The 11,961-nt window shown below is 45.4% G+C and overlaps 1 protein-coding gene across 1 annotated transcript in view; it reads right to left on the bottom strand.

The window, feature by feature from the left end:
• GTF2A1 (general transcription factor IIA subunit 1) overlaps positions 1 to 11,099 on the bottom strand; it is a 28,805-nt gene extending 17,706 nt beyond the window's left edge. The window contains exons 1-3 of the mRNA XM_033008559.2: positions 10,815 to 11,099; positions 3,344 to 3,445; positions 1,407 to 1,614 (exon numbers count right to left, since the gene is read on the bottom strand). Coding sequence (XP_032864450.2) covers positions 1,407 to 1,614; positions 3,344 to 3,445; positions 10,815 to 10,844 — 340 coding nt within the window. The 5' untranslated portion in view covers positions 10,845 to 11,099. The remainder of the gene's footprint in view (positions 1 to 1,406; positions 1,615 to 3,343; positions 3,446 to 10,814) is intronic.
• Positions 11,100 to 11,961: the final 862 nt, after the last annotated feature.

Here is an 11,961-nt window from a genome sequence, read left to right on the forward strand (position 1 = left end):
TTTAGCCTCCACACTGCCATTTGGTCCTAAGCCAGAACACTGAGCAACAGCAAATCAGTTTTAAGTGTATTACTATAGGCAGCGACCTCCATATTAGTGAAGGGAAACCTGGTCATTAGAGTCACAGCTATTCAGCCACGGAGCCACTAGAGGTCTTGGTGGGTACTTTTCCGGGCTCTGCTGACTCTAACTTAAGCTGAGACACTCAGATCACTTGAAGCCACGTGTATTTAGGGATCTTAATGTCAGAATGAATTCTATCCCAACAGTCAAAACTGATTTATGTCTAGCCAAAATATAAAGTACTATAAGAAGGAAATAAAAAAAAAAAAAAAAATAAAACACAAAGTAAAAAAACAACCCAACCCAACCCAAGCAAAAAAAAAAAAAAAAAAAAAAAAAAAGAAAAAAGTACACCAAGGAAAAAAGGCCCCAACAACAAGTTCTTGTCACTCTAGTTCTCTTTTGTTTTAAATATATGGTAGTCGGGTTTTGGGGGAGGTCAGGGGGAAATCAACTCATAGCTATCTTTCGTGCCTATGACAACATAGATTCTGATCCATAAAATCTGATAAAAAGACTGAAGTCTGTGACTGACTACCACAGATAAGCATTTTATGTCACAGTTTTAATAACACACTGAAAACTCAACTCAAGCATTTCACAGGTGGCAGATTTGTTTACACAGCATATATGCAGTAAAATCCAGTAGCATTTATCTTAGTTTTCAAATGAAATTGTAATAGGTGAAAATGTTTCCCTTAAATTATTACTGAAGAATACAATTATTACTGGAGAAGACAATAATTACAAGAAACAATACTGTTATGGCTAGCTAAAATACACCATGAACATCCACACCTACATAGTGTGCAACCTTTTAAGACCATGAAAATACCCAGCCATTATGCTTTTCACTTCAAACTTGTTTAACATGAGAAACCATCTCCTACATATACCCAAACTGTTATACAAGTATTTCTCAAGGTCCTAGAATCCACTTACACTAAACTATAATGTATTTTTAGAATTAATTTGCTTCAAATGGCATTACTATCTCATGACTATATTGTCAACTGCATATGTATATTGGCTTGAAGTTGCTAATGGATTTTTAACAGAATCTGAAAGTCACGTATTCTGAAAACATAGGTTATGCAGTAGAAGAGCAAGAGAAAAGTTCAGCTTTTCCAAAACTTTCTGAAGAATATGACTAACACAAATACCAAAATACTTTCTGCCAAGACAGCTCTCTTGACCCATTAAATAGAGGCAAGTATAGACAAAATTTAACATAAAGACACAAAGTTACCCCTCAGATAAATATCCTGCCCTAGATTTAGAATATGATAAGGAGTTGGTCTAATTTGAGTCTTTTTCCAGAGAGAGTAAAGAGTAATCCTAACCTTGCTGAGACGCTGGAATAAGGACCTGCTGTGGCTGCGACTGCTGCTGCACAGTCTGCTGCGGCTGAGGTTGTGTGTGATGGTGGTGGTGATGATGCTGTTGTTGCTGCTGCTGCTGTTGCTGCTGTTGCACCTGCAACAGAAGCTGCTGCTCTTCTGAATGGAAGCCATCTACAGCCTTGGACTGCATCAGCTTGTTCTCCCACAGCTAGTTTAGAAAAGGAAAAAGAAATCCCTGTGTACGATTTTTACTCAGTAAGATTTGTAACTATATAAAGACAATACTCCAAAATCTAATTTGTTTTCACTGCTTATCTTGGTCAGCCTGCATAGCCCAAAAAGCCTTTAGGCAAATACAGACTGAAGAGATAACTCCACAGAGGTAATGTTTTAAGCAGAGGAATTAAATATCCCTTAAGAATTGCCAGTCAAAGCTTAAGCTTTAACATTCTTTCTTTGTTTTTTTCTTCCGAGTGTGGCAAATTCGTAACAACCCTAATAGAAGCATTAATAGAGATAAGCTGGTAACTTTAAATTAGCCTTCAAGTTTTCACTTCTCTATACTCTTTCATACCTCTTTAATCTCAAAAATAATTCTCTACTACAGTTTTCCTCAAGCCATTTCTTCTTGGAACTCCTCAATAAAAGCTGCTTCAAGTCTACTGCTTCATAACACACTTCAACAGAAACTGCCAGTATACCTAAGATAATGCCACTGTACAAGCACTAACACAGTTTCTACCACAATATCAAATGCAGCTTCTCCAGCCCTTCAGTTCTTGATGTCAGCAGGCATGTCTCCCAAGAAAAGCCGCAGATGCAAAATAAAGCAGCTCTTGCAAAGAAGACAGCAACGCAAGTATTCCATAATACATCTGGGTCAAAAAGACTACAAGCATCCAGGAGTCCTGATTGAAAATCCTGCTTTAGGGCTCCCTAAGCCTTCATCTTCAATACTTCATTTTCATTCTCACCTCTCTCCTCATTCAATCTTTTCTGACATCATTTGCAGAACACGTCGGTGATACAAACACCAAAGGTGCTTTTCATATGACGCTCACTCTGTTTCCACCAAGCCACATCATGGCTTTGTGGAAAAAAGTCTCCACCTGTTTCTGCCTAGTCAAACTCAAAATTCCTTTCCCACTCTATCCATTTTTTGGTACTTCATAAATACTCAGTGTGGTACATCCTGCTTTCTGAAGTCCTTACCCAACATCTGAGATAAGCAGGCATATACTTTCCCAGTTCCATTTTACTTTCTTTCTTTCTTGTTTTTTTTTCCCCCGACTTTTCCCTTTTGAAGGGTTTTTTACATAGGAAAAATTTGAAGAAAGCCATAGGAGACCCATTACACCTCGGGTCAACATCCTGCCTTTCTTTTGGACCCTTGGTAACAGTTCAAAGCCGCTGTATGTAAAACAACTCTGATTCTGAAAGCTTCAGGAAAGTGTGATGCACACAGTGCAATTTATTATGTAGCACCCCACCACCCCCCTCCCCCCCAAAAAAACCAATACTTCTGCAAACCACAAACCATAGGTGCAAAAATCTTTTTCGGAAAGACACAAACTTCAGGCAGAGCAGGTATTTTATTTTTCCTGCAGAGTAACCTTAATAAATGCCTGCCTCTAAACATTTTCTCCGCTTTCTTTTTTAAAGATAAAACATTTTGGAGACCATAATAACACTGTGAATTCAGATGTCTGCTGTTAGTTTATGTCAAGTGTGGCATGCCAGATTAGGGAAAGGTAACAAGGTGAGAATATCTCTCTATACAGGAGCGTAATTCACGTAATATGGAACTACAAATATGCAGATTAATACAATGCTTAGCTAACTAAAAATTGGTATTTTTACTGTGTATAACAGCAAGCAGATCCAAAACCCAATTGCTGTATTGGTCTACTAAAAAAAACTTCTAAGTTGCAACTTACTGTTTTGAGTTCCATAAGAACTTGTTCATCCACTCCTTCATCCAGAAAAACTTCTCTGACATCATTGATAACATCTTCAATTACAGACTTGTACAATTTAGGCTTTAAAAAAAAAAAAAAACACAAACCTAGTCAGCGTTGTTTTGAAAAAAAATTATCATTTCAACATTAAAGTAAGATTTCCCCCCAGTAAAGGCCTCTGAAAACTGCATAACAGAACACACCGCATGTTTCTGAGTGAGGAAAACATCCTAGGAGGTATAAATCAGCAGAGCAGCTCAAACAAGGTGAAAATGAAAAGGACTGTTTGCTGTATTTTGTGACATAACTATGGCACAAGAATTTTCAAGCCATGAGGCATGTAATTCAAAACAGAGAAAAGAAGATTGTTTTCCGTTCGGTAAATTTGTTGCTTGATTGCCAATGTACATACTGAATATGCAAAAATATTTGGATGTGTGCAAAATATTCATGTCAAAGACCGTTAATAGTTCAAAACGATGTTAGATAAATACAGAGAAAATAAACTTGTTAGTGCTTGCTAATTCAACAGGAACCAAATACGGCTCAGAACGATCTCAAGCTGAAAAACGTTCAAGGCTCAAAAAGCTGGAAGCATTCATGTGAATGTCCTGTTCTTCCTTACACATCTGTTTACAGAAACTACTGAAAACAGGATATTAGGCTAGACAGTCTTCTGTTTTCAATCAGTACTTATGTTTTTACATTAGAAATTTTTCAGGGGGAAATACTTTATTATTCCATTACGCTGATTTCATGCCTAGTCAATGATAAATGAATTGTCAATTTACTTTAGGTTGCCAAAAGAAGTTGTGGAGTCTCCATCCCCGGAGATACTCAAAAACCATCTGGACATGGATGGTCCTGTCCTGCACAACTGGCTCTCAGGAGCCCTGCTTGTGCAGGGGGGTTGGCAAGATGACCTTGTCCAAAGGTCCCTTCCAACTTCATCCGTTTTGTGAATTTTAAAATGCAGGTACAATTTTAAAAGGAGAATATAAGTACTTAACCTTACCAATTAAAGCACAAAATTTAATTCACAAGATCACAGGGCAATTGCACTACACTCGTGCTGTACCTTTTAAACAGTACAGCTTGGACCTCTCTACGTATGTGTGAACTTCAATGATATTTTGGCTGGGTTTAAATATCTGTGCTAATTGCAAGGCAGCACTATGAGCCCCAAATTAGGGTTGAACAATCTGTGACCCATATACACTTCACTGACCAAGGCTGTTCCTTGGGCTGGGGGTGAGCCATTTCTAAACTGATCTCAAAGTAGTTACACCTTTTTGTAAGCTGACATCTTCCTCTACCCTGCTCTGTAACTTCCTTATGCAATAAATCCCAAATGATGGCACACACATTATGTATGTTTCACATATGGAAGACCATCGTCCTGTACCAGTGCAGTGGGTCTGGCACCCCAAAGGTGCCTCCAATACACCTGCAGAAAACCTGCACCAAGCACATGCAGTTGGTCCATCAGTGCTACAACTACACAAACTTCCTGCATGCACTTAAAATAAAACATTTATTTTATGCATACGCAGTTGCTTAATGCATCCCAGAAGTGTTGAATTTGTTACAGATATGCTAAAGATTATATTGCACACATATTACAGAATTGTTATGCCTATGTTATGGAATAATGGAGGCTGCATAGTAACGCATGATTTACTAGTCCAGGAAAAAGCTGAGCGGTCAATAAGCACAAAAAGAAGTTGAATATCTTTGCTTTAGAAAAAAAAAAATAAAAAGAAAAAAAGAAAAAAGATAAATACATTAATATTACAAAGGGAGAAAAGAACCTATTTGGAAGCCTGGGACTAAGAATGAAGCAGTCTGATAGCTATTTAGTGCATTATGTCCTTAGTGTTTAAAACAAACTCTGTATTGGGGCATACTCAAGTGATATTTTTTTTACCAAAAAAGAACCAACCAAAACAAAACGAAACAAAAAGAAAAAAAGGGGGAAGAAAGGAGAACAAGAAAAGCAAAAAAAAAAAAAAAAACAAACCCACAACATACCACTTTCTGTTATTGACCACACATCAGTATTTTGGCAAATGACTTGCTTTCAGCATCCTATTTTTTTCTTCATTTGACATTTCATTAGTTTGCCACTTTTCAGCCTTAAAACATACTGCTGCAAATCAAGTAGCTGAATTGTTACAATTCATCCTTTTGTTACTTGTCTCTCCCAACAAATTCCTGCCCTCAAGTAACAAGGTAAGTTGCCATCCTTGAAAACTACATTTACAGCACCTACTTCTCCAAAAGAAACAAAACATACCAGACTACTTGTAGATTCTTTTTTTTTTAAACATTACTGCATGCTCACATATCCAAGCTTCAGGTACAGCATTAACTGTGCTTATAGAGATATTTGAAACAGACTTTCAAAGCCAGACTACACTTGAGCACCACCATTTTAAATCTGCGTTATGAGTAACTCAGAAATACCAAGCACCATTAACAGGATTATTTTTCCACTTATATTCAATTCATAGCAGATGCAAAAAGACATTCTACTTAAATAACATTAAATCCTATTATTTCTGTAATTAAATGAATTGCGTATAGCTTATACGATTCACCTAGCACAGAAGTGCTACTTAACGTATTCTGTGTGTTGTTTCTTATTGTATTAAAAGCATCTGTTTCTTAATGCCAAAACCACATTCTGCAAATAAACATGCTTGACCTCGGGCATGTGAGTTACTTAAGTCAAGAGAACTACCTGTATGTCTGAATTTACAGTCAAAATTCCTGCAGGATGGAGATTGCATTTTCTCCTTAAATCATCTATTGGGTCCACTTTTCTAATAAAACAGATTTTACACGAACAGGCTCTAATAATTTCCACCAGCAGTTACCTCCTCCTATCTCCACAGTCAGGCATTTTTGTAAGGTTTGTTCACAAAGCCTCCTCAGTCTATAAAACCCTAGGAAAAAATTCCAATATTCAGACATAACAAACTGACCCTACAGCCCAACAGCCTGCTTGGGAGTGCTTCCATTTTTCCCTGTGTATTAAGGAAAAAAAACAAACTCAAAACAGCAGGATACTCTCTTCTAGTGTCCAGCATTAGTTTAGCAAGAGAGCAGAAGGACAGGTTAGGAGCATGGATGTCCACTCTGCCATTGCCACAGCATCCTTCTGCACAACTTCCAACAGCCCAAGCAAGTGGCTAAGCCCCCCCCAAAAGACACCACCCCCCCAGGGGTGCAGTGAGCCTAGAGCAATGCAGGTTAACGTACCCACAAGCACTCTGGATGTGCAAGTATCTCTCTGCATGAGCCGCAGAGCGCACTGCATCTAAAATCAGAATTTTTGGATGTTGTTCTAACTGCAGTTTCACAATATATGAGACACTCAGCTGTAGGATTAGAAGGAAGGGAACAGAGTAGACAGTATCTGCATACCTGTAATGAAACAGCATCTGTCTGATTTTACCTATACACGTTTACTTAACACTCATAAAAATCCTGTCTGTTTGAAAACATTCTCTCCCCTACGCTCCTACTGAACATCCAGCCCAGGGGGATGCAACACCTTCCACAGTGGGAGCAGCAAGGCTTCAATTCCACAGTGGAATTTTGAAGAATATTACAGAACTCTCTTTTCCTACTTCAACCACGGCAAATCCAGTGAAATTACAAAACATCCTTAAGCTCTGGACTTTAAAATTAAGCACGCTGTATTGTTTTAGAGATACACTAAGTGCTGGCTTTAAGCATTATTTATATGATGCTCAAGCTGTTTACACAAACCACCTAAGACTCTGGAGTTGAACGACAAAAATATTTTCATATACTGCTTACTCAAAAAATAAACATGGGAATCAATTACTGAACAAGTCTGAAGATGGGATAGCAGGTGAGTTAAGCTTTCCAATAAATTTCCGCATTTGGTCAGAGACAGCAATGAGAACATAATGGAAACTTTAAAGTTTGCTATTAAAATAATCATGCTTTCATCTGGTTTATATTAAAGTGCCTCCCTCATAAAGAGTACATTGCTGTAAACTTCAAGCCCTTTTAAGAGCAAAATACTCAAATCACTCTTCAATAAACACTATTCCAAACACTTACTGTAGATTAAAGACAACAATTAAAATTCCTGATTTATTAGATACAACCACAAACACATAGAAAAGATTTGAAATCTAGTACTTCCCCTCTGGGAACATAAGGAAATGATTATATTTCACTTTCTCTGTGCATCTTGTAAAGAAAACTCCGAGTATGGTGAGACTGCTACACACACACACACTCACTCTAAATCTGAGGAGCAACCAGCGAGCTATTTTAAGAAATGCCACATGCCTTTGGGGGCTTACACTTCCCACATTCCTTCAGTTTCAAAGGTATAAAAACTGCATCTCTTTGTAGTTATCATCACAACTCTCGGGATTTCAGCAGTTTGGGTTTCCAATAACCTACACATTATGGAGAGATATGCCACAGCACACTTTGTGCGTTTGATAGCAGTTTGTTCCTGGTTTTTTCTGCAGTTATCCCTGAAATATCACTAATATTTCTCCTGTCTACGCAGCTACAGCTGGAAGCTAGATATAGACAGCTAAAAGAGGTATACTGTAAAGGTAACTAGTTTTAGTCACAATCACATCAAAGACGTGCATAAAAGGACGTACCATATATAATCTACATTGTCAGCATTAAAATTTGACTTTTTTAATGTTGTCATGGACTTTTACATATAAATTACCTCTGACACCTACAAAATCTTATACTGCATATAAATTAACATCTTATATTTGTCCTTTATCAGGAAGAACGGATTTCTAGCAATTCAGATTTGATCAGATGCTGACATGATACTATTGAGACAGTAAGCTCAAAGCCTAGCTTCCTAAAGTTGTTACCTGGTTGCAGTATTTCAAAATGTTCCTATTCATCTTTGCTATACCTAGGGTGAGCTTCGTGATCCTTGCTACTAACTGAGACCTGAATTTGATAAAGTTGACCATCCACTATTGCAAGGTTCTACTACTTAATTGAAAATTAGCCTAAAGCATACCTATTTGAAGTAGGCTCATTTTAAGCTTGGCTTTTGCGATTCCAAACACAGATACCTTCCAAGAGAACTTTACAGAAATTACGCTACTACAGAAATGCAGCCAAGACAAAGCAAGTTTTAGTATATTGTTGAAACAAAGATATTTACAAGTAGTCTGGACATTATTCAACATATATATATTTTGCTATTCAGCACTAACTTGGTCAAAAAAGAGAAGCAAAACCTCTAATTTACTGTACAGAAACAGATCCTTCCCTTGCAATCAAAAAATAAAGCCGGAAGTTTATGAACAGAAAGACAACAGATTCAGATCACACACATGCAATACGCATCCCAGTGAGTAGCTGCCCTCCACGTAATGGCTGACTACTTGCCTAAAATCTTCTGATACAACACCTGACAAACTCTCAAAGCAGCGACGCCACTTTGCAATTGCATGACCCTAACTCACAGGCAGGTCTGTAAATTTTCAGATTTGGAAAGGAAAACTAGGATGCTTCGCATTTTCTTTTGTATACTCTTTTACAGTATACCAAACATTGTAATTAATCCAAGTATTAGTGAAAAATCTAAAATCGTTGCTCTGTCTGGATTGTAGTCAAATATTCGTACGCTTTAGTCACCAGAAACGCACAGAAATCACAGAGCAGTATCTGCGGCCCATGCCCCATGGACGAAATCTGGTACTAACATTACTTTTAGGGCAACAGCGGTAGTCAGACCTTGGCAAAGCACCATAAAATAAGTACCGCATCTCTCCTTGATGTACTGGGTAGGAACCGTTCAAACTCTTTACTTTCCCCACCCAGCAGAAAAGCTACTTCGAAGACCTTATGGGAGCACAGGAACGTGCGCTAGGGACGACAGAAAAAAAAAAAAAAAATAAACAGTTTCGAATGCAGGGGGGAATGAAAACTGTCTTTGTGCAATGCGTAGAAGCAAGGGAAAGTCCGTTTACACCGGCCAGGAGGCGCCCCCCCCCCCCCCGCCGGCAGAAAGCACCACCGCCCCGCAGGCCGGTGGCGACGGGGACGGGCGAAGGGCCGGGGAACCCGGCGAAAGCCCGGCCGGGCTCCGAGGGGCCAAGCCGCCCGTCTCCCAGCCTCCGCCGCGGACGCATGCACCTCCCAGCCCGCGCTCCGCGGCTCGCTCCCTATTTAAAGGCTGATGTGGTGTTTAAATGGAGAGGCGGTGACGTGGGGCTGGAAAGCACCTTCCCATCCTAGCAGAGTCTATATTAGAGAGCGGCAATAGCTCTATATAAACAGGGCAGCCACAGGGAGGAGGAACACAAGGAGCAGGGAGGCAGAAAGGCAGGGGGAAGCCATGATGGATCTGAGAGCCACAAACAAGGGGGCCGAGCCCGCCGCCGGGACGCCGGGTTTGTCTCCTCCAGCGCTTCGGGGCGGGGGTCGCGGCCGGGGGGGGCGCGCAAGGGGGAGCGGAGAGGAGAGCGGCGGCCGGGGGGGGGGCTCGGTGGCTGCGCAGGTTTGTGTGACTGCTTGTTGCAAACCTCTGTGAGTACCAGTGCAGCAGCCAGCTACCCGCCAAGGTGCAGAAAGCACGAGAAGGGAACAGGGGGGGAGAGGGTTGGGTTTTTTTTTTTTTTTTTTTTTTTTTTCTTTTTTTAAATAAATACTGCCTCGCTCGCCGGAGAGGCGTTGAGGGCTTTCGCCCGGCTTAGCCGCTCCGGCCGGGTTGGGAGAAGTGCTTTTCAACCATCGTCTCCTTCTTATAAAGCAACATAAAATGGCTCCAGCGGAGCCCGGGCGGGCTTCACCGACACCACAAAACCGAAACCTGGCTCGGGCGCCCCTTCCCCTCGCTCGCCCCGGGACGGCGGCGGGGCGGGACGGGCGGCAGCGACCGCGCTTCCCCCGCCGCCTCGCTCCGGCTCTCGCCCCTTCCCCGGGCGGCTCCCTCCGGCGGCGGCGGCGGCGGCACGGGCGCCCCCCGCCCGCCGTCCCTCCCCTCCCCGCCGGACCCCCAGCCCCGCGGGCGGCGCGGCCCCGGCCTCTTTCCCCCGCGGGGCTCCGCCGCCCGCCCGGCCGGGCCGCCCCGCCGCCCCCGGGCCGCCGCCCCGCCGCTCCCGCCGCCCTCGCTCCCACCGCCCCCCCCCCCCCCCGCCATCCCTCCTTCCCTCCCTCCCCGCCCCGGCTCCGCTCTCTCCCCGCCGCCGAGGCGGCCGGCGCCGGGCGCCACAAGTTGGCTCCCCGCCGCGGGGGCGAGGCTGCCCCGCGCCCCCCCCGCCGCCCCTGCCCGCCGGGGGGGAGGGGGCCGGGACCGCTCGAGGCGGGCGGCGGGAGGGAAGGGAGCGCGGGGGAGGGGGGCGGCGGGCCCCGCCGGCCCCCCCCGCCCGCGCTGCCCCCCGGGGCCCCCCTCGCCCCCCGACCCGGTCCTTACCACGGGGTTTGTGTTAGTCGAGCTCGCCATGTCCCGAGCCCCCCGGGACGCCCCCAACCGCGGGGGGGGGAGTCGCCCCTAAAACAATAAACCTGCCCGGCTGCGTCCCCCCAGCGCCCGCGCGTCCCGCCCCGGCTGAGGGGCAGCCCCGCGGCCTGGCCCGGCCTGGTTCGCCGGCCCGGGGGCTGCCGCCGCCGCCGCCAGCCGCCCGCTCTGCCCGCTTCGCCCCTTTATATAGCGAGAGCCGAGCAGCTGCGCGAGCGGCCAGGGCGAGAGGGGGACGCGGGCGGGGGGGGGGGGGGGAGGCGGGCGGAGAGGCACCGCGAGAGCTGCGCGCGAGACCGCGCCGGGCCCGGCGCCGTCACGTGAGGCGCCCGCCCCGCCGCCATGACACCTACCGAGGCGGAAGTGGCCCGCGCGCTCGGCCTGCCGCGCCTCGGCCGGGCGTACCGAGGCGGAAGTGGCGGCCTCGCCCTCCGGCCCGTGGCGCCGGGCGGCCCCCCACCCCCCCCCCACCCGCTACCCGCCGCGCGTGACGTCGCGGCGCCCGCTGAGGGCTGAGGCGCCCCGCCGGCGCCGGGGTGTCCGCGGGCTCGCGCGGGGCGGGCGGCGGGCCGCCGTGGGCGAGGCGGCCGCCACGGAGTCGCGGCCGGCGCCCGGCTCAGGAGGCGGTAACGCGCCTCGGCGTCGCTCCGTGGCACCCGAGAGCCGCAGCCGCCTGCCTCGGGGCGGGAACGGCTCTCCCTGGCCCACAAGAAGGGGCGTCTTAAGCCGTGCCTGGCCCGGTGAGCGCCGGTGCCTTCCCTCACAGGTGGTCAAACAAAGGCCCCCTGGGCTGAGGGGCCAGCGCCTTAGGCCACAGGCCTCTGGGCTCAGTGTCTTGGCCTAGACTGGTAACTGAGTCCAGAGGTGATGGGGAAGAGGGAGGCAGTGGTATCTTAAGAAATCACCGGTGTTCTCCATCAGTCTGTGGCCCACAGGTGCTCACCAATTTGCAATATTGCTGCTTTTAGCAGTTCCTCACAGAACCTGTGGCAACAGGGTCTCACAGCTGTACAAGATGTTGTCAGAGCTCTGCCAGCTGTCCTAACTTAAAATTTCTCCTATTCCTTGCCTTCTCTTCCGTTCTCTCTTTGTCCCCTTTGTG

The sequence above is a fragment of the Tyto alba genome, unplaced genomic scaffold (genome assembly GCF_018691265.1).
Source record: "Tyto alba isolate M040663 unplaced genomic scaffold, T.alba_DEE_v4.0 Super-Scaffold_18, whole genome shotgun sequence".
Taxonomy (NCBI): Eukaryota; Metazoa; Chordata; class Aves; order Strigiformes; family Tytonidae; genus Tyto; species Tyto alba.